Below are 26,552 nucleotides of genomic sequence, written 5' to 3' on the forward strand. Positions count from 1 at the left end.
GGGTTCGAATAAAAAGCCCATCTCTCTGCTCTGTGTTTACAGGAGCAGGTGGAGGCTGCCAGGAAGGGGCTGGACCAGGCCAAGGAGGAGGGCCTGAAGCTGCATGCAGGTTCCTCGGACGACGAGGACTTCGCATCACAGCCAGCGGAGGAGCCCTCGCCGCCCGGGTCGGGCCGTCGCCCACGCAAACACAAAGAGAAAGGCGCTCCCTCCACCAGAATCAGCGGTAGGCTCCGAGGAGCCACCGCCTCCCCACCGCCCACTTCCCCAGAGTCCGATTCCCCCACCCCCAGAGAAGTGCCTGAAAGGCTCCGCTCAGCTCTGAGAGGACGAGGGGGGACCAAAGACACTACCACCACACCGTCCCGCACAGAGCACCCCAGGGCCCACACCTCCTCATCAAAGGAATCTGCCAAACCTGCATCCACAACCCCGGCCTCTCCTTCTAGAGACTCCAGCCTCAAATCCGGGTCGGCAGCGCCACCTCTCGGATCCCAGTCCCATTCCAGCTCAGTGCCTTCCACTGCCACCAGTCCTCTAGTTGGGAAATCAATGACACTACCAGGGGACTCACACACCTGGTCACCCAGCAGGGAGAGGGCAGTGTGTATCACCTCAGAGTCCACGTGTCCGGTGGACCACCAGTCATACTCTGCCCAGGCCAGGGACTATGACATTAGGGACCAGGAGTCCCTGTCTCCCAACTCTGTGTGCCCTCTCTCCCGGTCGCCACGCAAGCGCCAGTCGGCTGACGGGGAGGTCCTGCTAGGCCTTCCGGAACATTCCCCGTCGGCCAAGGTCCTGCGGAAGCTCCCTGGTCGCCTGGTGACGGTGGTGGAGGACAAGGAGCCCAGGAAGAGGAGGAGGAGAGGCAGCGGGACAGGAGGATGCTCATCAGAGGAGACGGAGAACGCTGAGTCGGGCCGAGTCTCAGACGAGCTAAGCAGAGACTCCCAAACCCCTGACAAAACCAGCCAGATACCCGAAGAGAAAGGGACTGCTTCAAAATACTCAACGACCACCAAACTCACAGAGGACCAAGAATCCCCCTCAACACACACCTATCCTGCCAGAAGCTACCTCCCTTACTCCCCGCCCCACCAATCCCCTGACATGCCGGTGCTGAGGAACCTGCCGGTGCGGCAGCGGCTGGAGAGCGAGTCTCGCGTGGCGGCGCAGTTAGGAGAACTGGGCCGAGGGAGGGGAGGGAACTACCACAGGAAAATGGACAATCAGCCAGGAAAAGACGGCAACGTGTCCTCACCCGCTAATAATGCTAACTCGACCCCACCAGTGAAACGAAAGAGGGGCCGACCCCCCAAAACTCCCCTCAGGTTGGCGGTATCCCAGCCAGAGCATGTATCTCCTCCCCAGCCCACCTCAGCAAGTGAGGGGAGCCCCGCTCTCTCCCCAAAACGCAAGCGGGGTCGTCCCCGCAAGGACTCGACAACTGTAAAGAATTCTGTGGGTGCAGGACATAACTCAACCTCCAGCACCACCAGCCAACCTGGTTCCCTGTCTGAGGCTGTTAACACAGAACCACTACTCCCATCTGCCCCCACTGAGCCTCAAACTATGGCCGCCTCTGCTATCTGCACCAGCCAAGACTCTCTGTCTACCAAAGCTGAGGACTCTACCGCAACATTAAAACCAAACACTAAGACCCTTACCACAACCCCAACTGCTATCCTGGCACTAAGCCCAGCTCAAATCCTTACCACAACCCCAACTGCTATCCTGGCACTAAGCCCAGCTCAAATCCTTACCACAACCGCTATTCCTGCGCCAAGCCGAACTCGAGTTCCCATCTCAATTCCAATCTCTGTCTCCACCTCAAGCTCAGCAACCATCTCCACCCCGGTTCCAATTTTAGTCCCTGCCACAAGCTCACCCACAGTCCCCGCCTTAAACTCAATCTCTGTTCCTGCTTCAAGCTCATCCACAGTTTCCATCCTAAGCTTACCCACAGTATCCACATCGAGGCCGCCCTTTAGCCCTACCTCAAGGTCAACCTCTGGCCTCATTCGAATTCCAACTGCAGTCCTCACCTCAACCCTTGCCCAATTCCTCACCTCAAGACCTAGAGTCTCCACTTCTCCACCAATCTCCACAACTACCACACAAATCGTCACCCCTACCCCCAACAAGATCTCCACTCCTCCCCTTGCCCAAATCACTATCCCTACACCAGCTCAAATCTCCAAAATGGCCACATCAGTCTCTACTCCAACCATCACCCCCACTCCAGCCCCTACACCAACACTCACAAATGTCAAACAAACCCCTACTCCGTGCCCTACCACAATTGTTGCAACCCATGTACCAACACACACCAAACTCACCACAACCTCAATCGCAAATCTGACCACCATTTCCACACCAGGCCCAAGTATAATCGTCACCACCGTCACACAAGCCCGAACCGCCGCCATCACTGCAACAACCTCCATACCAACTTCTACCAAAATCACCATCACAACCCCCACACCAGCCCCTACACCGACCACCACACTAACCTCTACACCAGCCCCTACCACAACTGTCACCACCGTTACACCAGCCCCTACCACAACTGTCACCACCGCTACACCGCCCCCACCCAGAACTGTCACCACCTCTACACCGCCCCCACCCAGAACTGTCACCACCTCTACACCAACCACACCCAGAACTGTCACCACCTCTACACCAACCACACCCAGAACTGTCACCACCTCTACACCAACCACACCCAGAACTGTCACCACCTCTACACCAACCACACCCAGAACTGTCACCACCTCTACACCAACCACACCCAGAACTGTCACCACCTCTACACCATCCACACCCAGAACTGTCACCACCTCTACACCAACCACACCCAGAACTGTCACCACCGCTTCACAGCCCCCACCCAGAACTGTCACCACCTCTACACCGCCCCCACCCAGAACTGTCACCATCTCTACACAGCCCCCACCCAGAACTGTCACCACCTCTACATCGCCCCCACCCAGAACTGTCACCACCTCTACACCAACCACACCCAGAACTGTCACCGCTGCTACACCGCCACCACCCAGAACTGTCACCACCTCTACACCACCCCCACCCAGAACTGTCACCACTGCTACTGCAGCCGCTGCCACAACCATCACATCAACTCCTACCCCAATCTCTACCCCAAACCCCACCCGTTCCCAAGTACACAACTCCACTACCAACAAAATCGTCACCCAGATATCCACCCCAGCCCCCACTCCAAGTTCAACATTAGTCCTGCCCCTGGCCCAAATTCCTATTACATCTACCCTCTCCAGCAACTCTACTGCTGTGGCTGCCACAGAGAACCAGGCTGTGGAGACTGCCCAGAATCCAGATTCAGAGAACATAATAGACATGGAGGTGGAAACCCAGGCAGTTAAAGTGGACAAAAAGGCGGAGGATGGAGAAGAGGAGATTAGTGACTCTCAACCGAAAAAGAGGAAAGTTGAGAATTCTCTTGAAGCCAAAGACAGTGTCCTTTCCACTCCCTCTCTCGCTGACCCAGAGACTCCAGTGGCTCCTCGGCCAGAGGAAACAGATAACAAGAAGATAGAGGAGAGCGCCGGAGATGACAAAGCCGCCAGCAAGAAGAGGCCTCTCAGTCGCCAGAGCAGTCAGGAGTCGGTGCGCTCCTCTTCTCCTTCCTCGGTGTGCTCCACATCCAATCCCACCCGGTCAGCCCAATACAAGAAGAGTGCAGAGAAGAGAGCACCTGCCAAGAGGAGGCGAGGAGAGGTTCTGTCTGACCCAGAGAAGGGAGAGGGGAAGACTGAGAAAGAGTCCACCAACGCCACTCGGAGGAGGCAGTCCAGGTCCTCTTCTTCAGACTCGGACCCCTGTGAAACCAGGAAAGAACGCCTCACCCGCTCGTCCCAGAGCTGGCAGGAGAAAGAGGGGGATGGAGAGGGCAACAGGCGGAGAAGAAGACCTGCCAGGAGCTCTGAATGGGAGGGCAGGACTGTGTCCAACAACACCGGTACTGGGGAGTCTGGTAGCGAGACATCCTCTGTGAGAGTCACCCGGAAATCCTCTGGTCCTCTGCCCACCTCGGAGAGTAAACCCCAGTCTAACAGCGTGCCCTCTACCCCTCCCCAGCCAGAGGTCCTGGGAAAGAGATGTTCAGCCCTGAACGCTGCAGCCAAACTCCTTGCCATGCGAGGCAGGGTCGACACCCCTGGCAGCAGGAAAGACCCTGCGGCTAAGGCTGCTGGGCAGAATGTCATTTCTCCCGCTTCCTCTGACAAGAACCACAAGTCCAAATCTAAAAGTGCACCAGCCACTCCGCAAACAAACTGCAACAACAAAGCAGGAATCAGCAAGATGACTCCCACCAAGTCTAGCCGCACCGCCGCCCGCTCCACCCGCCAGTGCCCTGGCGCCCTCGTCCCGCCCCTGGAGACAGACAACAAGAGGGGGAGCAAGAAGGAGGAGAGTGAAAAAGAAAAAAAGAAGCCCTCGGAGGAGAAGGAAGAGGGGGGCGAGAGGGAGACTCGCTCGTCCAGGGGCCACAGCGCCTGCAGCAGCGTGAGTAGCGATGGTGGAGGGAGTAGCCTGAGCAGCAGCAACAGCAGCCAGCGCACCCACAGCCTCAGCTCCCAGAGCACCGGGCCCAGGCTCAACAGCTCGCGAGCACCATCCTCCAGCAGCGAACGTGAACGCAGCACCGAGAGGGGCAGGAGGCGCAGACACAGGAAGGAAGGAGAAGGCTGGGGGAGGGAGACCCGGAAGGAAAGAAAGGAGAGGCACGCCCAGAAGCGGGAGAGGCTCTCGCAGGAAGGGAACGCTGGCTCGGGAGAGGGCACCCCGGACAGGGTGCTGCGCAGCGTGGCGGCTATGGCAGCAGCTCAGGCCCGCACACCGGCAGCCAACACCCGCTCCTCCCGGTCTTCCTCTGCCCAACACAACAAGACATGATGGAATAACAATATATATTTTTTAAACTGGGAGAGGGAGTGAGGGATTCTGACTGGGAAATGGAGGGGAAATGGCCTCTAAAGTTGCTGCTTTGTCTACACTGACGGAGGCCAGAGCAGAACTGTGTTGTGCAGGTCAGTGACCTCCCTCCCTCTTGGGCCCTCTCCCCCACCCCACATTAGAGCTGGTCTCCTCTCCAGTTCAGCCATCATCAACTGGGGAAAGGCTTAGAGATGCCCGACTGTTTGCAGAGAGAAAGGTGCCACCATGGTAGAGCCCTTCCAGAAGTGAGGTGTTGTAGTCCTGAAGGTGTCACTTCATACGGACAGTGGCTTGACTGCACACCGGGGACTTTGGGACGAGGTGGGTGCGAGTGAGTTATTTGTTAGTTCACACTATGTACTGTAAAACATTTAAAAAGACTGGAATACTAAGAGATGTATGTGTTCGAGAGAGGATTAGATTGCGCCCAATATGCAGATTTTATCCTCTGCCAGGGTTATCGGTGGGAATCATTCATGCGACATTCAAAATAATATTTTGAGTGACAGTTGTATCGTACGTTTGAAGGTTTTAGACTTTTTGGGTTCTGGACATTTTGTCAGCTGTTCTGACCTCTGTTGATAAGTTATGGATATTTTATGGTTTCTTCCAGGAAGAGAGCAGATCTGTAAATGTGATCTTTGCTGCACTATGCTGGAGCTACTCTTTGCTTTGGCCTCTGTATCTTGTCATTTTCTGTCCATCTGACTTTTTAAATCCAGCCTGCATTTTTCCTTTGCATCTGACATGTCCTCAGCATTTGAGTGCAGTATTTTACATCAATTTCAATCAAATTACTACTACGTTCCTGGTACCTCACACAAATGTAACTCCAAATATGTCTGTCTCTCTCAAGCTTGTTACGCATCTCGAAGATGCAAATTATTTTACTCACTGGCAATGCAGAAAGAAACGGGAGCAGAACCTTGATTTAACTCCTCACCTTTCCAAAGTCAGACAGTATGGTCAACATTTCATGTAGTTTATACTAAAAGGGTATTGAATCAGTGTGAATAAAAAAACATTAGTGCCTGTTAGGCCGAGTGGGTGAATGGAGATCCCAGTTTGCTTTGTAAAGTACTTGACGTTGGAGTGTGGAACTTACTGAGTTGTCATATGTCACTAAAAAAGGATATGCTTTCTGTAAATCACGAGAAAAGCACCGTAATGCACCAGTGCTACCAAATTCTTTATTTTTTTAAATCTGAATTTCTATCATTTCATTGCTCCTCTTTCATGTAAGGACTTAAAATGGTGCAGATGGCTCTATAAATTGTCAATTAACTTTGAGGACTTGCATTTGTCAAAGCAGTTTTTGGGCAGGGTGATGTTTGAGTGAATGGGTGGAATATGGTGATGGTCTTATCTTGATTTGTCCCTTTAATTTGTTACATTCCTTTGTTCCCTTGTAATTCCACATTGTTTTACTTGAAAGACAAAATGACAGTTGAATAAAAGACCAAAAATGTATTGGGTGTCTAACCTTTTTATAAGACCATCTGCAAAATAAAGTGTAAATGTATTTGCATGACACATCTCAGTAGGTGCCATTTCTTTGTCAATCTTATCGCTTTTGACATCATATATGGTACTGGATTTTACAATAAAATCTGCAAGATGTCCCTCTTGCGATTATCCAGGTAATTCTGGGGATCGTACCATTTCTCTCCGAACATTGTAGCAGAAAAGAGGCACACACGTTTCACAAACTTGAATCTGGGCAACAGTTAAACCCATACAAGCACAGAAGGCAACTTTATTTGAACAATGCATTAAAATGAGCTGAAAGTTCTATACAAAATTAAACAGCCATGCAACGTGTTGGTCCCATATTTCATGAGCTGAAAATAAAGACCCCAGCAAATGTTCCATATGCACAAAAAGCTTAGTTCTCTGAAATGTTGTACACACATTTGTTTACATCCCTGTTAGTATTCTTTGCCAAGATAATCCATCCACCTAAAAGTTGACATATGATCGTTACACAGGTGCACCTTGTGCTGGGGTTATGGTATGTGAAATGCATTCATTTAAATTCACTGATTTCCTTAGGAACTAAGTTGGTCAGCATGGACAAAACAACACTTGAACAAGCACCTACGATTCCTCACATGGCAGCTTGTCATTGTTGCTAGCTCTCTGGCCATCCAGATTCACTACACACAGACTTCTGACCCATTTTTGTGATGTCAGCACAGTTCAATAAGGCTAAGATCTTAACTGTTTGGAAAAAATACAGATGTAAAAAAAATGGGTAATGCGTTGAAGCGGAAGCATTGAATAATTACAGCAGTTTCCATCCCTTCTTTACAAAATAAGGTAGTACACTACATTGTTCTTAGCCCTTGGCGCTGTCCGTCAGCACATACGGAAAAAGGCACCATAACCATAAGGATTCCCATTGATTGTTGCTGTGGCAAGACTATTAAAATAGCAGCTTCCACAACAATATTCAAACTATAAATAAATACTGATGTAAATAGGACAACATGGGAGTGGGCCATTCATTGTAGTGATCAGACAATATAGTCTTAATGAGAGATCAATTTCAGGGGCAACATGGAAGCCAGTTCAGACATCTCGAAAGGTTTATAAAACTGCCTTAATGTCTTAATTACTCAACAAATAAGAAAATGGGCGATATACAATTATATTCTATATCTGCATTTAAAAACAAGCCCTAAAAAGTTTTTCACTTCGTAAAATAACCACCTTAGCTATGGTTTTTCCTGAGTAAATCAGATCAGTGCCAGTTCCAATACTGCATTCTTCCGTGCTTGTGGATACATAGGGGTCCAGCACGTTGAGTAATGAGTTGTCCACACATTTCTTCAATGGCATCCTAAATGGAAAAGGGCACCACAGAGGGGGGCCAAAAAGCCTTCAGCATGGCCTTTCGCTGAGAGTGGGGCTGTTAACATGAGAGACTATGATTGTTTGTGTCTGTCTATATGCGAGTGGTGTTAGTCAAAAGTTCAGTGATATCAGTAAGACAGGACATGTCTTTTTTTCCAAGGTCCCAGGGCAGGAGAGTGGGTCAAGGGAAGACACTGCAAAATAACAAAAAAAGTAGGTTTTGATTACTAATCAACCAATACTTCCAAGCTTTGTATTTGCAGTAAATGAACACGTTGATATGATATTTATATGAAATGGCAATATTTGCAAACCTCGTGTGCACGTCAAGAGTGAACTCACGTGTCTGGATCTCAGGAGAAGGTGATCGCCAATGAGATGGCTAAAATGAGGAGGAGAATGGCACAGCATAACGCGATCCATATCTTCTTCTGTAGCGGGAGAGAAGGGTAGTATCAAGTATCATTAGCCAACCTGACCAATAATTAGCCGTACAACCTTAAATTAATTCCTACCTTGCGTGCTTTGTTTTGGTAGGTGGCAGCTTTCTCGGTCTCCACCACTGCCTTCTGCACATAATCAGTTGAGTTGAGGACGTTGGCTTCAATGCGGTTGACCATCTCCCCCTGCAAAACAGTTTGTCAATTCAGCAAACACCTCACTAAGGTTTCCACCAACCAACTTTCTCAAAGCCCATTTCATGAAAATGTGCTTTTCACGGGGAGTGAACAAGTACACACTTGGGTGGGAAAAATATTATGGCTCCAGTCTGTCCTCCTGGGGGTGACAGTCTTACCTGAGCCTCCACCTCCATGGCCAGGTACTGGAACATGTCATGCAGATCCCTGATGCTCCTTTCCAGTTTGAGGATCTCGTCATGCCGGGACTCAATTTCATTCAGCGCCTGCTTAGTGGCTTTAGCGTCGATCAGGATCTACAGAGCGGAAGAGTGTAAATGTTACAAATCAGGTTGAGCCTGACCAACAAAAAAATGTCACACGGATGATGTCTGAGAAATGACAACACATTTCTATTTAACTGCTCATAAAAAAAAAACACATCCAGCAAAAGAGAACTACAGTTGAACTGAAACAGCTAAAGTTGTCAATCTTCTAAAAGCAAGTGGGGGCCAAAAGGGTTCCATTTACGTGGGGTTCTCTTTCACAGCTATGGCGACTATACAGGTTACAGATGTCTAAAGATGTCCTGTACAGCACAGGCAACTCAATGAGTGCTTACCAAATTCAAACCTGTAGTCCAGTGCAAGCCATCAAGAGTAGAGTGTCTTAAACAAAACAAATCTGTCATCATTTTACTCCCAAGAGAATGTAGAAACATTTGTCGTCGTCCCAGACAGTACCGCTTTCATACAGTGCATTCGGAAAGTATTCAGACCCCTCAACTTTTTCCTCATTTTGTTACGTTACAGCTTTATTCTAAAATTGATTACATGTTTTTTTTCCCTCATCTACACACAATACCCCATAAGGACAAAGCAAAACCAGGATTAGACATTTTTGCAAATGTATGAAATATCACATTTACAAGTATTCAGACCCTTTACTCAGTACTTTGTTGAAGCACCTTTGGCAGCGATTACAGCATCGAGTCTTCTTGGGTATGACGCTACAAGCTTGGCACACCTGTATTTAGGGAGTTTCTCCCATTCTTCTCTGCAGATCCTCAAGCTCTGTCAGGTTGGATGGGGAGCGTCACTGCACATCTATTTTCAGGTCCCTCCTGAGATGTTTGATCAGGTTCAAGTCCTGGCTACTCAAGGACATTCAGAGATTTATCCCAAAGCCACTCCTGAATGGTCTTGGCTGCGTGCTTAGGGTCGTTCTCCTGTTGGAAGGTGAACCTTCACCCCAGTCTGAGGTCCTGAGCGCTCTGGAGCAATTTTTCATCAAGGCTCTCTCTGTACTTTGCTCCGTTCATCTTTCCCTCGATCCTGACTAGTCTCCCAGTCCCTGCCGCTGAAAAACATTCCCACAACATGATGCTGCCGCCACCATGGTTAATCGTAGGGATGGTGCCAGGTTTCCTCCAGACGTGACGCTTGGCATTCAGGCCAAGAGTACAATCTTGGTTTCATCAGACCAGATAATCTTGTTTCTCATGGTCAGAGTCCTTTAGGTGCCTTTTGGCAAGTTCCACTCAGGCAGTCATGTTAATTTTACTGAGGAGTGTCTTCTGTCTGGCCACTACCATAACAGTCTTGATTGGTAGAGTGCTGCAGAGATGGGAGAACCTTCTAGAAGGACAACCATCTCCACAGAGGAACTCTGGAGCTCTGCCAGAGTGAACATCAGGTTCTTGACCAAGGCCCTTCTCAGTTTGACCGGGTGGCCAGCTCTAGGAAGAGTCTTGGTGGTTCCAAACATTTTCCATTTAAGAATGATGGTGGCCACTGTTCTAGCGGACCTTCAATGCTACAGACTTTTGTTGGTAGCCTTCCCCATATCTGTACCTCGACACGATCCTGTCTCGGAGGTCTACGGACAATTCCTTCGACCTCATGGCTTGGTTTTTGCTCCAACATGCACGGTCAACTGTGGGATGTTACATAGACAGGTGTGTGCCTTTCCAAATCATGTCCAATCAATTGAATTTACCACAGGTGGACTCCAATCAAGTTGTAAAAACATCAAGGATGATCAATGGAAACGATGCACCCGAGATCAATTTCGAGTCTCATAGCAAAGGGTCTGAATACTTATGTATAAATAAGGTATTTCTGTTTTGTAATTTAAATAAATGTTCAAATATTTCTAAAAACCTGTTTTTGCTTTGTCATTATAGTGTATTGTGTGTAGATTTTTCTTTTTTAATCCATTTTAGAATAAGGCTGTAACGTAACAAAATATGGAAAAAGTCAAGGGGTCTGAATACCTCCAAATGCACTGTATGCTTTTTTTTGTTATTCAGCTAAACACAGAGCCTGATTGAGTAAGAGAAAAGTCAGAATACTACCCAACATAAAGAGGAAGAAAACACTTGTGTGATTGCCAGCAGGTGGTTTCCAGATGAGTTCATTAATTGTGGTTAGTTTCAGTCAGTCAGTGAATCTGTCAGTCAGTCATACTCACATTCTGTGTGAAAACATCAGTCTGTCCACTTTCAAGCATAACATCCAACTCTTCATCTGTTACATTGGTGCCAGCTAGAGGGATATAATAACTTTATCAGTTGCTGCTTTTGGGTATATTTAATTTTCATAGGAAATCACCTTTGTGGATGAACTTCTGCATTGCAGTCTTGAATTCAGAAGACAAAAATCCATGGTGTTGAAATCACTTACGATTCCCCTTTCTGAACAGCCACACAGTGACAGTAATAGATGTAGACTCACTGATTCTGAGCTGCCTCTGTATCCTCTCCACGTTGCGATCTCTGTAGGAAGCCTGGATGGTGTTACAGTGGCCCATCAACTCCACAAACTCCCGAGACAAGACGCCATGCTGGAGAGAGTCAAAGGAGGTAGAGGGATGGGGAAAGTGTTCATTTAAATGGCAGCCTACAGTAAAACTATATGACTGAAAATCTATTTATTTTTCGGAAATTAGAAGCCTCACTTGGGCTCTCTGCATCCTTAGGTTTATGGGGATGTATTTCCCATCATCTTCTCCTTTCTTGGGTTCAATGACTGTGAAAGAAAACTAAACAATGGGTCTGATATTTCTGAATTCAGGTGTATCCGCTGGGGGCACCGAAACACCCGCGATCAATAGTCAATAGCTGATCATGTCACTTCAGTTAAGAATACTCACTCTTCAGTTTCTTATGGATCTGCATTGCCATTGTTTTGATCTGTTCCCGAAGGGTTTGGAGTTCCCTTTTCATGCCTGAACCAGAAAGAAACCTTACGACATCACCTTCAGTAACTGTCAACAGGCAGACTAACTAATCCCTCAGAATAGGCAGCCTGAGGGGAATAATGGCACCTAATCATATAATTAGCACAACTGCTTTATCACCAAAAATGATAAAAAGAGACATTTCTTAGTGGAATGTGATCCTTTGAGGTGCAGTGATTAATTAGGCTACAGCTCACATTATACATTCTATGCATATCATAACTCCTAACAGTACCACCATAGCATATATTTACATACAGCATATTAGCACTAACATCAATGTGTTAGTGTTGATCTACTGACCGTCCTCTGGCAGTGCCACACCCAACACGGTCTTCTGTTTGTTCTCAAGGTCAGAAACCACCTTTTTAAGCGTCTCCAGTCCCTCTCGAATCTCTTGGACCTGATATGAAGGGATAAACAGGCTGGTTAACGTAAGATGAGCTAAATCAGTGAATTTGGTTGTTTGGGGCACTTGAGAACGGGCCAGGAGACATATTCTGCATCATCCTATGTTTTTGCATAAGATGTAAATTGTGCATACAGAAAAGCTGCTGGTTTTAACTTGACAGTATTTCAGATTATAACTTGCCAGATCACATTGGCACAGTAATTTCATGTTGACACAACAAACTGTTCCTGTGCTTGGCATCCACAAGCCAAGAGAAAAGTACTGCAGAACAACAACTTGAAACTGACAGCAAGTCATTATAAAATGCAAACGGATGGCTTGACTGTTGAATTAGGTTGCATGATTTCACCTTCTTGAAAAATGCATCATTCTCCTTCTCCTCCCTCACTGTAGAAGTCCCTGGTTTGATCATAAGTGCCCTGCCCTCTTCATCCTCGTCTGACACCTCGGCAGTCTGGTGTGTGAGGAAGAGCAAGAGGGGGAAAGAATGGACACAATCCTCAACTTTTTGTAGGCATTAACTCCGTCATGGCTCGTTGGCCAACGCCTATGGGGAAATTTGTGTTTTTTTTGTGGGGGTTTTATGTTGATAAACGCGGAAAAAAGGTCTGTGGTAAACAGGTTTAGGAGAACTTATAGTTTTGTTATGAGATAATCATCAGTTAACGTCACTTACTGTGCATTTGGAAGTATTTATGTAATCAAAACAACCACATAAAGGCTTCACATTTCATAAAGGCCAAGTTAACTGAATGATATATCATAGAACAAAACGTTTAAGATCTCCTAAACCTGTGTTAACCTCAGACCTTATTTTCGGCGTTCATCCCAAAGTCCCAACCTTTCCCTTGAATTTCAAATCAAATTCTATTTGTCACATGCGCCGAATACAACAGGTGTAGTAGACCTTACAGTGAAATGCTTACTTACAAGCCCTTATTCAACAATGCAGTTAAGAAAAATACCTTTGAAAAAAAAACAATAAATAAAAAGTTCCCCCATAGGAATGGCTGAACGAACCATAGGTAATTTATTTCCGTTTTTTAGGACTACGAGCTAGCGAGCTCTATTGCACATCATTGCCATGTAAATCCAACATGCAACCCATGAGTGCGGCATTGAACTTTTAATACACTTCTACCCACTGGCCTATCCTTGGGGTGTAGACTATTTCAGCTATGCTTGCTAGCCTAGCCAAGTTAACAAGTACGTTAACTTTAGCAAAGTTCTCCGATTAAAAAGCAATGTAGCTAGCACTAATAACTAGCTACCAGATAAAGAATACCCTGAAATAGCTAACAAATCTGCATTAAACCTTCCCTTGCAAATTGACCAATTGCTAAATTAATTGGTATTGGTTAGCATAAGTTAGCTTGAAACTCACATTGCCCAGTTCCTTGGTTCGGTCCCGCATTTCTTCTCAGTCCAAATGCAATGTATTACTACGATATCCTATATCAAGGTGAAGAAAAATTGGAACAAATGAGCAATAAAACATACACAAAAATAACTTTGGTGCTTGTGTCATTCAACAAGTAATCTACACGGCTAAACTAGTCTTCCCTTTAGGATGTTAGAGAGAAAGACAGCCCACATTAGAACACATTGAGCTACGCCACCTACCGTACTGGAGCTTTTTTCTTTGTTTGACTGTCGATTAAATACGCTAGTTCATTTAGCCCTCCGCTGTTATTAAACATGGTCACATTTATAATTAGTTTGTGCTTCATTGAACTCTGCGCTTGGTTCATAGAACTGCAGGTATGTCCGTAACCTTCGCTAACAGCTAAATGCGGTTGTAATAAACAGAACAGTTTCTGTTTTCTTCCTACAAATTTGGCTCTAACTTTATGACCCCATTCCTGAAAGACAAGACTCCCAGGAACTCATAGGTGTCTTCTGTTTCCTTCTACAATGCCCACAAGCTCAGGATTCATTAGAACAAAGTGGACAAGACCAAGCACTAAATCAGACTACATCATGCACAATTATTGCCTGATGATCTTCTGAACTTCACAATACCTTTCTGATGCATTTCAGTCACTTCAAACCATACTTCCTTCAGATTGAAATACTCTCAACAAATGTAATAGACTGTCATAGCCCCAATTAGAAAAGTTAACTCTTGCTGCTGAATACATAACTTTTTTTACACGGTAGGGGGAAAAATGTTGATATCAAAATGGGGTCTCTGGTCAAAAAACGTATTGGAACACCTGCTATAACGTGTCTATAAGAAGAACATACATCCCGCTATCTATTTCAGATGCTTCAATCTTTTGAAAATGGCTTCGGAATATGGAATTCCAGACCTTACAGCAAGTGAAATATTCCTTGGTGTTAAACTGAATTCATTTGAATTTGGTCAATCTACGAGGAGGCCTCCAAATCCACAAAGGGAGAGGATGGAAGGTATAGATACAATACACAATACACTGTGATCATCCAAATCAGATCAGATTCAATTAAAACCTCAATTAGAATTTCTAGGTTAAGAGAACACAACATCACTTATCAATTTAAACATACGTTCTCAGTGTAGTAATGTTTTGAAATATAATGCATGTACTGAGGAAATTCCCAGATATGGTAGCCTAATAATTACTGAATAGCACCCAAAGTTATGTCTTTGATGACAGCATATTCCCTTGGAAATGTTGTATTGGGAAAAGAATGTGTTGCTGTAAAAAGCTATCACTGACTTTTGCAGCCAATTGCTAATGTAACGGATGTGAAACGGCTAGCTTAGTTAGCGTGGGCACTAAATAGCGTTTCAATCAGTGACGTCACTTGCTCTGAGATCTTGAAGTAGTAGTTCCCCTTGCTCTGCAAGGGCCGCGGCTTTTGTGGAGCGATGTGTAACGACGCTTCGTAGGCGTCAGTTGTTGATGTGTGCAGAAGGTCCCTGGTTCGCGCCCGGGTATGGGCGAGGGGACGGTCTAAAGTTATACTGTTACACTAAGCACTAATTATGTCAATTAAATGAATAAAGAAATCTGTGTGTGGTAGGATACTCTGCTTTCATAGCCACAAGATGATGCTGTTTGCCTTACTAAACCACAGAATCAAAGTTTTCCGCTGAGTAGGCCTGCCTAAACTAGTTACACTATCAGAATACTTTATTATACTATTAACAAACCAAATTGGTCAATGTAGGCCTAAAGAACATTCTAGGGACATGTGCCAGGGTATGTGTGTGACTGACCCTACAGGTATCAAACCAGGTTACTCAGACATTGTCTGATATGGTGTTTCAGATGCATATTTCACCTAACATTGTAAGTAGGTTGCATTGCCCATAATGAAATACAAAATATTTATTTTGCCATTTTGGGTCTGTAAGTAGTAGACCTTGGCCTATACAAACATTAAAATCCCACTCAATTCTTGTTTTTCAATGTAACTTATAGAGCAGTGGTTTTCAACTAAGTAACGGTGTGGCAGGTAGTCTAGTGGTTAGAGCATTGGGCCAGTAACCGAAAGGGTTGACCAAGTAAAATTATGTAATTCTGCCCCTGAACAATACAGTTAACCCACTGTTCCTAGGCCGTCATTGTAAATAAGAATCTGTTCTTAACTGTCTTGCCTAGTCAAATAAAAAAACATTTAAAAAACGTGAGTAGCCTACCGCAGGTGCTCTGCAATTCTTCTTCTTTCAAACATAGTAACAGTTAGTCGTATTATGTGTGTTATTAGTGGTTAATGGTATTATAATCAATGTCAGATGTCTTTTTACAATGCAAATAGGCCTTTAATTTGTTACATTCACTGCTAAAATTGACTAGATCTTTTATTTTAATGTTCTGCAACTGGTGGTCCTCAAGAGCTTTGGGCAGTGATTTGGTGGCCCCCGGAACATACAAATGTGGGAACCACTGCAATAGAACAATGGAATCACTTTTAAAATTGAACAAGGGACAAAGGGTATACGCTACATTTGTTTTTGTCAGGTTGAAATAAACAGATTCACCTTGTTTTGAACACGGTATCATATCAAACAGTGGTTCCCAACTAGGGGTACTAGGACCCCTGGGGGTACTTGGTCTATCCACATGGGGTACTTGAGAAGACTCATGAGACTATTCTGGTAAAATGCACATGAGGAGGAACTTGGGGGTACTCCGGGCAGAGAAAAATTCAGTTGGTGGAACAGTAACCGAAAAAGGTTGGGAACCACTGAAATACAGCTATGGTCTCGTTGTAGGCTTAACGTTTGGTTGGTAAAACTACATTCCCCATACTGCGCTAGTGCGCAGCGTCGTGTCGTGAGCTGTCACTCGCCCGGGGAGAAATTGGTATAGCATCTCTGAGCAGTGGACTGACTGGGTGACAGGGACCATACAATGCGTTGAAAAGTATCTCACATATACCTCTTTATTAGCGATGCCTTCCTTATAGCTATGGACATTCGGATTGTTAAAGGGTGGACTGTCTCGTTATTCTCGTTGGAGACCCGGACTGTTTGTCAATGAGATATGTGGAGTCGGTCTATCCATCGGTATTAACGCAGAAAATACAAGATGAAGAAGCAATTCAATCGAATGCGACAGCTCGCCAACCAAACAGTGGGCAGGTAAGGACAAATGTATTGAGAAACCCATTCAGTTCTGCAATCTTGTAAGGACTTCGATGTGGCAGAATAGGCTGCCATTATGCTCCATCCGACATCTCGGTCGAAAATGATTGAATGAATCGTATGTGAAGTTACAGCTTTCATATAGCAGATGATCTGTATGCAATACTGCTGGTTTTAGTTTTTCTTTATGCCTAATATGACCGTAATTTATGTAGCCTAACAGTGGTAGCGCGCGCACAATCGGGGAGGGTGAGAAATAATAATGTGACTGCTTGGGTACCATCACCATTCCAAGCTGATGCTGCACTCTTGGACATCGCAAATTATTCTATGCTTTACTGTGATTAAATAGCATAGGCCTGGTGCATAGCCTATGCAATTTAAAGGTCCAATCCAGACAAATCTCATGTTGGCTAGCCTATTCGCCAATCAAAGGGAGAGTCTTGATGTAAAAAACAATGTTGCACCGCTAATCCCGGGTAATAAACCCATTTATTCACTACATTAAAGAGTATTATCCACCATATTAAGATAAAATACGTCCAAATTGCATTGCATTAGAAAATCATGAAGCCCACAGTCACAGTACACTCCAGTGGCGTCATTAGGCCTAGGCTTCCAGGACTGCAGCCCCGAATGTTTTTGGTCCAGCCCTGAACCTTTTGATGGTCTTTTGATGCAGGGGCTGGAGCCAAAGTTATTTTCCAATCTTTCATCCTGAACAGAAGCAATATATATATTTTTTCCACTGTTCTGACCAGCAAAATAAAGTTCTGAACTGGTTTAAACCAAAATAAATACTGTTTTATATTGTTAATTTCCGTTCCTTTTTAAACCACTGAAATATACTTTTTCTTTTTTTTACATTACCTCAACATTACATTATTTCACTAGTCAGTGCGAGTAGAGCAGCTTGCTGTGGAGTGATTAAGCGATTTAATCTGTATAGGAAAGTCGTTAAGAGCAAATCAAATCAAATCAAATGTATTTATATAGCCCTTCGTACATCAGCTGATATCTCAAAGTGCTGTACAGAAACCCAGCCTAAAACCCCAAACAGGAAGCAATGCAGGTGTAGAAGCACGGTGGCTAGGAAAAACTCCCTAGAAAGGCCAAAACCTAGGAAGAAACCTAGAGAGGAACCAGGCTATGTGGGGTGGCCAGTCCTCTTCTGGCTGTGCCGGGTGAAGATTATAACAGAACATGGCCAAGATGTTCAAATGTTCATAAATGACCAGCATGGTCCAATAATAATAAGGCAGAACAGTTGAAACTGGAGCAGCAGCACGGCCAGGTGGACTGGGGACAGCAAAGAGTCATCATGTCAGGTAGTCCTGAGGCATGGTCCTAGGGCTCAGGTCCTCCGAGAGAGAGAAAGAAAGAGAGAATTAGAGAGAAAATATTTTGTATTTTGGTTTGATTTTGGTTTAATGATAATGAAAGACAAACACACATACAGTGCCTTGCGAAAGTATTCGGCCCCCTTGAACTTTGCAACATTTTGCCACATTTCAGGCTTCAAACATAAAGATATAAAACTGTATTTTTTTGTGAAGAATCAACAACAAGTGGGACACAATCATGAAGTGGAACAACATTTATTGGATATTTCAAACTTTTTTAACAAATCAAAAACTGAAAAATTGGGTGTGCAAAATTATTCAGCCCCTTTACTTTCAGTGCAGCAAACTCTCTCCAGAAGTTCAGTGAGGATCTCTGAATGATCCAATGTTGACCTAAATGACTAATGATGATAAATACAATCCACCTGTGTGTAATCAAGTCTCCGTATAAATGCACCTGCACTGTGATAGTCTCAGAGGTCCGTCAAAAGCGCAGAGAGCATCATGAAGAACAAGGAACACAAAAGGCAGGTCCGAGATACTGTTGTGAAGAAGTTTAAAGCTGGATTTGCATACAAAAAGATTTCCCAAGCTTTAAACATCCCAAGGAGCACTGTGCAAGCGATAATATTGAACTGGAAAGAGTATCAGATCACTGCAAATCTACCAAGACCTGGCCGTCCCTCTAAACTTTCAGCTCATACAAGGAGAAGACGGATCAGAGATGCAGCCAAGAGGTCCATGATCACTCTGGATGAACTGCAGAGATCTACAGCTGAGGTGGGAGACTCTGTCCATAGGACAACAATCAGTAGTGTATTGCACAAATCTGGCCTTTATGGAAGAGTGGCAAGAAGAAAGCCATTTCTTAAAGATATCCATAAAAAGTGTAGTTTAAAGTTTGCCACAAGCCACCTGGGAGACACACCAAACATGTGGAAGAAGGTGCTCTGGTCAGATGAAACCAAAATTGAACTTTTTGGTAACAATGCAAAACGTTATGTTTGGCGTAAAAGCAACACAGCTGAACACACCATCCCCACTGTCAAACATGGTGGTGGCAGCATCATGGTTTGGGCCTGCTTTTCTTCAGCAGGGACAGGGAAGATGGTTAAAATTGATGGGAAGATGGATGGAGCCAAATACAGGACCATTCTGGAAGAAAACCTGATGGAGTCTGCAAAAGACCTGAGACTGGGACGGAAATTTGTTTTCCAACAAGACAATGATCCAAAACATAAAGCAAAATCTACAATGGAATGGTTCAAAAATAAACATATCCAGGTGTTAGAATGGCCAAGTCAAAGTCCAGACCTGAATCCAATCGAGAATCTGTGGAAAGAACTGAAAACTGCTGTTCACAAATGCTCTCCATCCAACCTCACTGAGCTCGAGCTGTTTTGCAAGGAGGAATGGGAAAAAATATCAGTCTCTCGATGTGCAAAACTGATAGAGACATACCCCAAGCGACTTACAGCTGTAATCGCAGCAAAAGGTGGCGCTACAAAGTATTAACTTAAGGGGGCTGAATAATTTTGCACGCCCAAGTTTTCAGTTTTTGATTTGTTCAAAAAGTTTGAAATATCCAATAAATGTCGTTCCACTTCATGATTGTGTCCCACTTGTTGTTGATTCTTCACAAAAAAATACAGTTTTATATCTTTATGTTTGAAGCCTGAAATGTGGCAAAAGGTCGCAAAGTTCAAGGGGGCCGAATACTTTCGCAAGGCACTGTACCAGTCAGAGTGTAGGGTGCGAGATGCAACTGACATTTTGAGGAGAGAGGATGGAGAAAGCTTGCCTTGAAGTGCTCAGCATCTTGTTATGATATTCATTATCTGAATTAGTCCCACAGAATTATACCTACGGAGGAGTGCTTCTATGGAGGAACTTTGAATGTCTTTGAACTTCCGAGTTGGTTTAACATTGGACCAGAGCAAACGTTAGCTAGCTAGCTTGTGTGTGCAGAGCAAAACCAGAAAAAAAAATCTGAGTGACAGAGTGAGGGCTTTGCATAGGGCTTTGTTGCGTTTTTTGTGGGACTGGAAAAAAATGTCCGGAATGTAAAATAATGTTATTAACCGGTTCCCATGCTTTTATATGGTTCTGTTCCGGAACAGTATAGATCACTTTCATTTTCGGTTCGGGTCCTGTTCCTCAAATAATTTAGTTATTTTCTGGTTTTCGGTTCTGTTCCCTTAACCGGTTCCAAACCTTGATTGCAGGATCTATGTCTGATATGAGTTCCCATAACAATGCATCACTTACACACTAGACAGTATGCCATAATTCACCATTCATCTACTGAAAACCTTGTCTTTAGCCCAAACCATTGAAAAGATATGATCCATTTTACCAGAGCTAGGGTTTTTTTTCTACTGCAAATTTGCAGGAACCATTTGATAAACAAACCATGTCCTGGGCCCTTTTAAAACTAGGCTACTCATGGACTGCTAATTAACTTATTTGTTCAATAACAAATATGTTTGTTCCGTCGTGTTACCTTATTAGCTAACAATCTGGTAACTGGACAGCTAACAACCTGGTAACATTTCCTCTCCACAGGGAGTGGAACAAAAATAAATACACGTAATTTGCGTAGTGTGTCCCGGGTAGATTTAGGCTATACCATGTTGTCTTCAGGATATTTTCTGTTTTTATTTTAAGTCAGTGGAACCATTTCTATTTCTTATGATGGGCTATCATATAATAGGATCATTTGTATGCTTGTCAGAAATGACAGGAGGCTACTGTTTTTCCTCATACTTCTTTTATTATTCCACTTCTTCCTAATATTTCAGGTGTAACTGCTTATCTGGTGTTTGGTATTTTATTAGGATCCCCATTAGCTGTGGCAAAAGCAGCAGCTACTCTTCCTGGGGTCCACACAAAACAGGAAACATGACGTAATACAGAACATGAATAAAAAAGAACAGCTCAAGGACAGAACGACATCAAATGTAAACGTCACACATAGCCTACATATCAGTACATACACACAAAATAACTGGGTCAAATAGGGGAGAAGCGTTGCGCCTTGAGGTGTTTCTTTATCTGTTTTTTTTTTAAAAACAGGTTTGCAGTTCACTTGAGCAATCTGAGATAGAAGGGAGTTCCCTGCAAACATGGCTCTATATACTACTGTATATTTTCTTGAATTTGTTCTGGATTTGGGGACTGTGTAAAGACCCCTGGCTGCATGTCTGGTGGGGTAAGTGTGTGTGTCAGAGCTGTGTGTAAGTTTACTATGCCATGTACATGTTGATTTTAAGTAATAAAAACGAGAATAGTCTATATTGAAATGCCTGTTCCCTAAATGATTTTGTCATTTTAGTAGTGTGCACAATCCTCTGGTCAGAGATGGCAAAGGGACTCTCAATAGCTCATAAATGCAAAAGATCATGCCTACTGTATGTATTGCAAGATGACAAGTGTCTACAACTAGTCAGCCTCAACCACCTTTAGATTTGTCTTGAAGGTTTTGTGACTTGTAGAAAGGAATTATTATACCATCAACATAAAAACATCCCCCTCTGCAGGGCTTTCTTCAAGCCCTATTTTAAAGGGATGGTTCCTCTACATATTCATTATTATTTTATGTATTTTTTTAGTGATACAATCTTTACATATTCATCTCAAAGTGTACCAGATTGATGCATTTAGCTGTTGAAATTAAAATGTTCTTCTTCCGGGGGAGGATACCCCGGACCCCCCTATTAGGGTTCCACCTCTGGATTTTGGCTAAGCCCCTGATGGCCTCAAATCCTAGAAATGCCCTTGGTACACTCTTAGTCAAAAAGGTACTATCTAGAACCTAAACAGGTTCGTCATCTGTCCCTGTAGAACCCTTTGAAGAACCCTTTTGGGTTCAACAAAGAACCCTTTCCACAGAGGGTTCTACATGGAACCCATAAGGGTTCAACCTGAAACCAAAAAGTGTTCTACCTGGAACCAAAAAGTCTTCTCTTATGGGTCAGCTGAAGAACCCTTTTGCAACCCTTTTTTCTAAGAGTGTAGACACAGGTTCGATGCCCTGTTCTATATTTGCATGTACTGTATGGACAGAAGGCCTGCATGTCATATAGTCTGAACTGGTGTTTATGGGCTCCCGAGTGGCGCAGCGGTCTAAGACATTGCATCTCAGCGCTAGAGGCGTCACTACAGACCCTAGTTCGGTTCCAGGCTGTATCACAACCGGCCGTGATTGAGAGTCTCATAGGGCGGTGCACAATTGGCCCAGTGTGGTCCGGGTTAGGGGAGGGTTTGGCCAGGGTAGGCCGTCATTGTAAAATAAGAATTTGTTCTTAACTGACTTGCCTAGTTAAATATAGGTTAAATAAATAAAAAAAATCAATGAAATACAAAATCTGTGTCTCAGTTACTACGGCAACAGCAGAGCCAAGAGCACTAGTGGTTTTTATGTCAGTGGGGCGAAGGCCACGCATATACTCTGGGGCCAAATTGAATTGTGACAGGGATACAGTAGGAGAGAACGGGAGACCAGAAAAGGGGTGAGATTTTAGCTCCATTCCCTCAGTAATCTGGTTTTATATTTTTTTCTCTTTCTTTTATTTGTACCACTCAACCTCATACGGTAACTAAAAGTCAAACTCATGTCAACAGTGTGTCTTTGTCGCTTGACTGAAAAGCTTCTTTCTGTCACTGTTGCATAACCCCATGCAGAATCAATGTTGTATTTGTTGAAACTCAACTCCTTATTCTTCAGGTAATGAAAATTGGCAAACAGAACCTGCAAGTCAGATTAAACACAAAGGCGATGATTTATGTGCCACAACCAGATTAACCTGTTTCAGTTCCCAGGTTCATCTCAATTTGACTCCGATACATCCTTGCGGTGGTATAAGTATGTTACAACCAGTTTGTTTTTCATGCCTGGGTCTGACACGATGTTAACGGATGACGCTGGCACACACCTACAGGATTTTCTATGTCACACCGTCCATATAGCCTCGCCTGCTGACTTTCCCTTCGGTGAGTCAGTCAGTCGGACAATGATATAGGTGTTCATCAATGCAAAAGGTATTACCTCTCAACAGATTGGACTTGGCAGGCAGAGGTAATAGGAAACTGTGATGAAATCAGTTTAATGGCTGGTTATAAGTCATTACTGGAACTCAGGAGGGGTATTGGATCATATCCTCCAACCAGTATCATCAGGGCATTTAGAAAGGATGAGTCACTATTTAAAGCCTTGGGAGGATTCCCTTTTGACCATGGAATGCAATCTGGAGCTAGATTAGATTTGTCTTGCTGCTAGACAGTAGAGTCTTATGTGTGCCTCACGAGAAGCAGAGGAAGTGTTGCTATCTCATTTAGTATCTTCGTAAGAGATTCGAAGCGTGCATGCTGTACCCCTGCCCTGTGGGTGCAGCCAGGTGGGGTGTGTTTATATCACTGCACGCTTGTGATGGCATCAACGTGTTGTCCGAGCCAGCTGTGTGTGTCTGGGAATGTGTGTGTGTGTGTGTGTGTGTGCATGTGTGTGCATGCATGCATGCACAAGGGTGTGTGTATGTGTGCATGCATGCAGAAGTGTATATGTAGGTGTGTTTGTGTTTGTGTGTTTCCCTGTCTTCCTTGTGAGCTGGCACTGCTGCATGGAGCACTAGCTCACTGAGGCGTAACACCCCAGTAATGAGTTATAACCTGTATCCTAAGAAGTGGAACAGCAGGGGCAATTAGTCATATTTAGAGGGCAGCGGCTCCAGCATGGCTCCTGACTGCTGGGGATCCATGTACGTAAATGGGGATGTCTCTGTGACCTTGGCAGCCGTCGGCACTATACTTGGCTTTCACTTGCTGACTCAGTAGGCTATAGGTAGAGCATGTGCAAATGCAAAGGCCTTTTCAATGATATGTTGTTCTATTTTAGCATGGTGAACATGATCGAAAGGTTTCACCCAGTAACGAGTATTTGCAAACCCTGAACCTCCATTATTAGTCCTGTGTAAGGGTGTGTTATAAAAATGTGTGTCTGTGTGAAAATGTGCGACGGTCTGTCTTGTGGCTGTGGTGAGGGAGGCAAAGTCATGAAGAGGAGTGTTTTTATCCGTCTGGCTGGATCACTATTCTGCTGTTTATTTTGAGCTATCTTCTCAATCACGGTTTTTGTGTTGATTGGACTTTCTGTGAGAGGTGAGGTCGTGAATAGGGGAAACTGTTATGTTAGCTGGAAGTAGAGGAAAGCTATCTCTTTAGGAAAGGATGATTTCATCTCCAAAACGGGGATTTTTCTTATTTTGCGTCAGTCAAACTGCTGGGTCAGCAAAGAAAGTGAAAGAATGTGGGGACTGATAACGTTTTTTACGGAAATGTTTTCCAGTGAATGGGGATTTTAGAAAATGCGTTCCTTATCCTCAGAAACAGTCTGGGACATTGTTTATTTTTGGTCACTTTATGATTTGTTTAGACTGTCAGACCCTGGAACATTATTTGCCTCCATACATTTCTGGCCATACCATTACTGACTGACGGTCATTCTGCCCTGCTATGACTGATGATTAAAGCCATTGCATGTTTTTCTCAGGGAAAAAGCCAGGCAGGCTACTAATGTCTTCAATTTCGGGGTATCCATGTTATGCTTTTACTATTTCCCTGTCAAAACTAAGGCAGGGTATGATGTATAGCCGTGTCTGGACTATTTGATTGATGAATGGGGTCGTTCAATGACAAACAACAAACTATACTTGGCTTTTCTCTGGGCCTTGGTCGTGGAAGTTTAAGTGCCACACTGGAGATGGTGAACCCTGTTCAATGCCTTGTGTGAAGATAGGTGACATTACATACCTTGTGGCAGCATGCAGAGTCAGTGACACACATGACAGGGAAGAGAATGATGGGACATGGCTTCCAAACATTGCATGTGGAATCCCCAAGTTGTCTGAGGTCTCATTGAAGACAGATCCAGAGTTTCTCCCTCGAGCTGCTGTACTTACAGTAAGCCTATGTCTCTATGACCTAATTCTCTGAACATTTACTATCAAACCAGTTCATTTCTTACCAGGGGCAACGGTGGTGGTTCATCTCGGAGTTGAGTTTTTCCTCAATGTTGAATCAGCATTTCCTACATGCTGATACAAGGGCTGGCGTGTAGCACTTGACTGTGTCTGTCAACAGTTTAGAATTCCCCAGTGATTCTAAATCCAGTCTGGAATTCCCTGTCAATCCCTGACCTCATATACATCTGCATGGATGTCCCCATGGCCGGACTAATCTGGGTGAACGCTACCTGCCTGAATGCACAGTGCAAAGTTTGGTGGCGGAGGAATAATGGTCTGGAACTGTTTTTTCATGGTTCGGGCTAGGCCCCTTAGTTCCAGTGAAGGGAAATCTTAACGCTACAGCATACAATGACATTCTAGACGATTCTGTGCTTCCAACTTTATGGCAACAGCTTGGGGAAGGCCTTTTCCTGTTTCTGCATGACAATGCCAGCGTGCACAAAGTGAGGTCCATACAGAAATGGTTTGTCGAGATCGGTGTGGAAGAACTTGACTGGCCTGCATAAAGTCCTGACCTCAACCCCATCGAACACCTTTGGGGTGAATTTGAACGCAGACTGTGAGCCAGGCCTAATCGCTCAACATCAGTGCCCAAATGTATGGTAATTTTCACAACTGGGCTTATGAATTGATTGTCCTTTACTTGGAACATAATCAGTATTGTGTCTCAGCTGCCTAATACAATTAGATTTTTTTTTGTGCAAGTCAAAATAAATCATGTAGGTTTGACCATCATTTGCACTCTACAATATTGTGTTAGCCCTTTGAGCTAAAGTCAAGGCATTAGCTCGGGGGAGCTAACGCGACTCTTAAGGTCTCAATCCAGATGAATTGAGTGCTGTATTGCTACAGGGGGTTCAGTAGTGGACCAGTTAATGGGTGCTGACAGGTGTCACATTACCTTTATAGTGTGAAGTGTTGCACCTCACCGAGGTGTTGAGAGGCTTTGAGGCACAGGGGGTGAGAACAACCAACACCATCACCTTCTTCACACTCGATGAGTGTGTGTGTGTTTGTTAATCATGGCGATAGTGTAGTAATAATGACAGATTCCTGCAAGCAATTAGGGCCGGGCGCTATCTCTGGGCTACACTGTAATTAGAAGAAAATGAAAGGCGCTAGGAAGCTGCCAGAGGGGGCTGGGAAGAGCTGAACACACACACACCCACACACACACACACCGCGTCTCTCTCCCAATAGCATACACACACACTTTCCATCTCTTTTCTCCCTATGCATCTCTCTCTACTTGCTCCACTCATCCATTTACCTTTCCATTTCTTCTCTTCCTCATTCCCTCCACTTTGTCATGTCACTCTGGCATCACTCCTCTTCCACTGCAGTCTATCCTTCTGTGGAGGGGGGGGGGGGGGGGGGGGGAGCCTCTCCAGATATGGTGGTGCAGAAAATGTGCCTCTGAGAGATGAAACAATCTTGTTTTCTGTGCGTGCCACTGATCATGATCAAACAGGACCTTCTGAATGAATTGGAAGTGGCCCAGTA

The 26,552-nt window shown here is 44.7% G+C and overlaps 3 protein-coding genes across 9 annotated transcripts in view; 2 read left to right on the forward strand and 1 right to left on the reverse strand.

Moving 5' to 3' along the window:
* Positions 1–6,453, forward strand: part of srcap (Snf2-related CREBBP activator protein) — a 29,096-nt gene extending 22,643 nt beyond the window's left edge. For 2 of the 3 annotated variants that reach the window (XM_036946386.1, XM_036946387.1), the window contains one exon: positions 43–6,453. In XM_036946386.1, coding sequence (XP_036802281.1) covers positions 43–4,941 — 4,899 coding nt within the window. In that variant the 3' untranslated portion in view covers positions 4,942–6,453. The remainder of the gene's footprint in view (positions 1–42) is intronic. The other variant, XM_036946388.1, reaches the window with a different exon arrangement.
* Positions 6,454–6,683: 230 nt separating this feature from the next.
* LOC110491515 (syntaxin-4) lies at positions 6,684–13,733 on the reverse strand. Of its 2 annotated transcripts, none has more exons than XM_021565026.2 (11): positions 13,493–13,733; positions 12,458–12,562; positions 12,000–12,099; positions 11,610–11,684; positions 11,415–11,485; positions 11,192–11,300; positions 10,929–11,002; positions 8,636–8,773; positions 8,355–8,465; positions 8,182–8,270; positions 6,684–8,033 (listed from the first exon to the last, which is right to left on the reverse strand). In XM_021565026.2, the coding sequence occupies exons 1-10, from the start codon at positions 13,520–13,522 to the stop codon at positions 8,193–8,195; spliced, it is 891 nt and encodes a 296-aa protein (XP_021420701.1). In that variant the 5' UTR covers positions 13,523–13,733; the 3' UTR covers positions 6,684–8,033; positions 8,182–8,192. The 2 variants fall into 2 exon arrangements, with proteins under 2 accessions (XP_021420701.1, XP_021420700.1); XM_021565025.2 differs by having other exon boundaries at positions 6,689–8,033; positions 8,154–8,270; positions 13,493–13,689.
* Positions 13,734–16,400: 2,667 nt separating this feature from the next.
* The window catches only part of LOC110491516 (rho GTPase-activating protein 44), a 77,995-nt gene continuing 67,843 nt past the window's right edge, over positions 16,401–26,552 (forward strand). For all 4 annotated transcript variants that reach the window (XM_036946390.1, XM_036946391.1, XM_036946393.1 and 1 more), the window contains exon 1: positions 16,401–16,681. In XM_036946390.1, the coding sequence (XP_036802285.1) occupies positions 16,629–16,681 (53 nt within the window). In that variant the 5' untranslated portion in view covers positions 16,401–16,628. The remainder of the gene's footprint in view (positions 16,682–26,552) is intronic.

Source organism: Oncorhynchus mykiss, chromosome 16 (genome assembly GCF_013265735.2).
Source record: "Oncorhynchus mykiss isolate Arlee chromosome 16, USDA_OmykA_1.1, whole genome shotgun sequence".
NCBI lineage: Eukaryota > Metazoa > Chordata > Actinopteri > Salmoniformes > Salmonidae > Oncorhynchus > Oncorhynchus mykiss.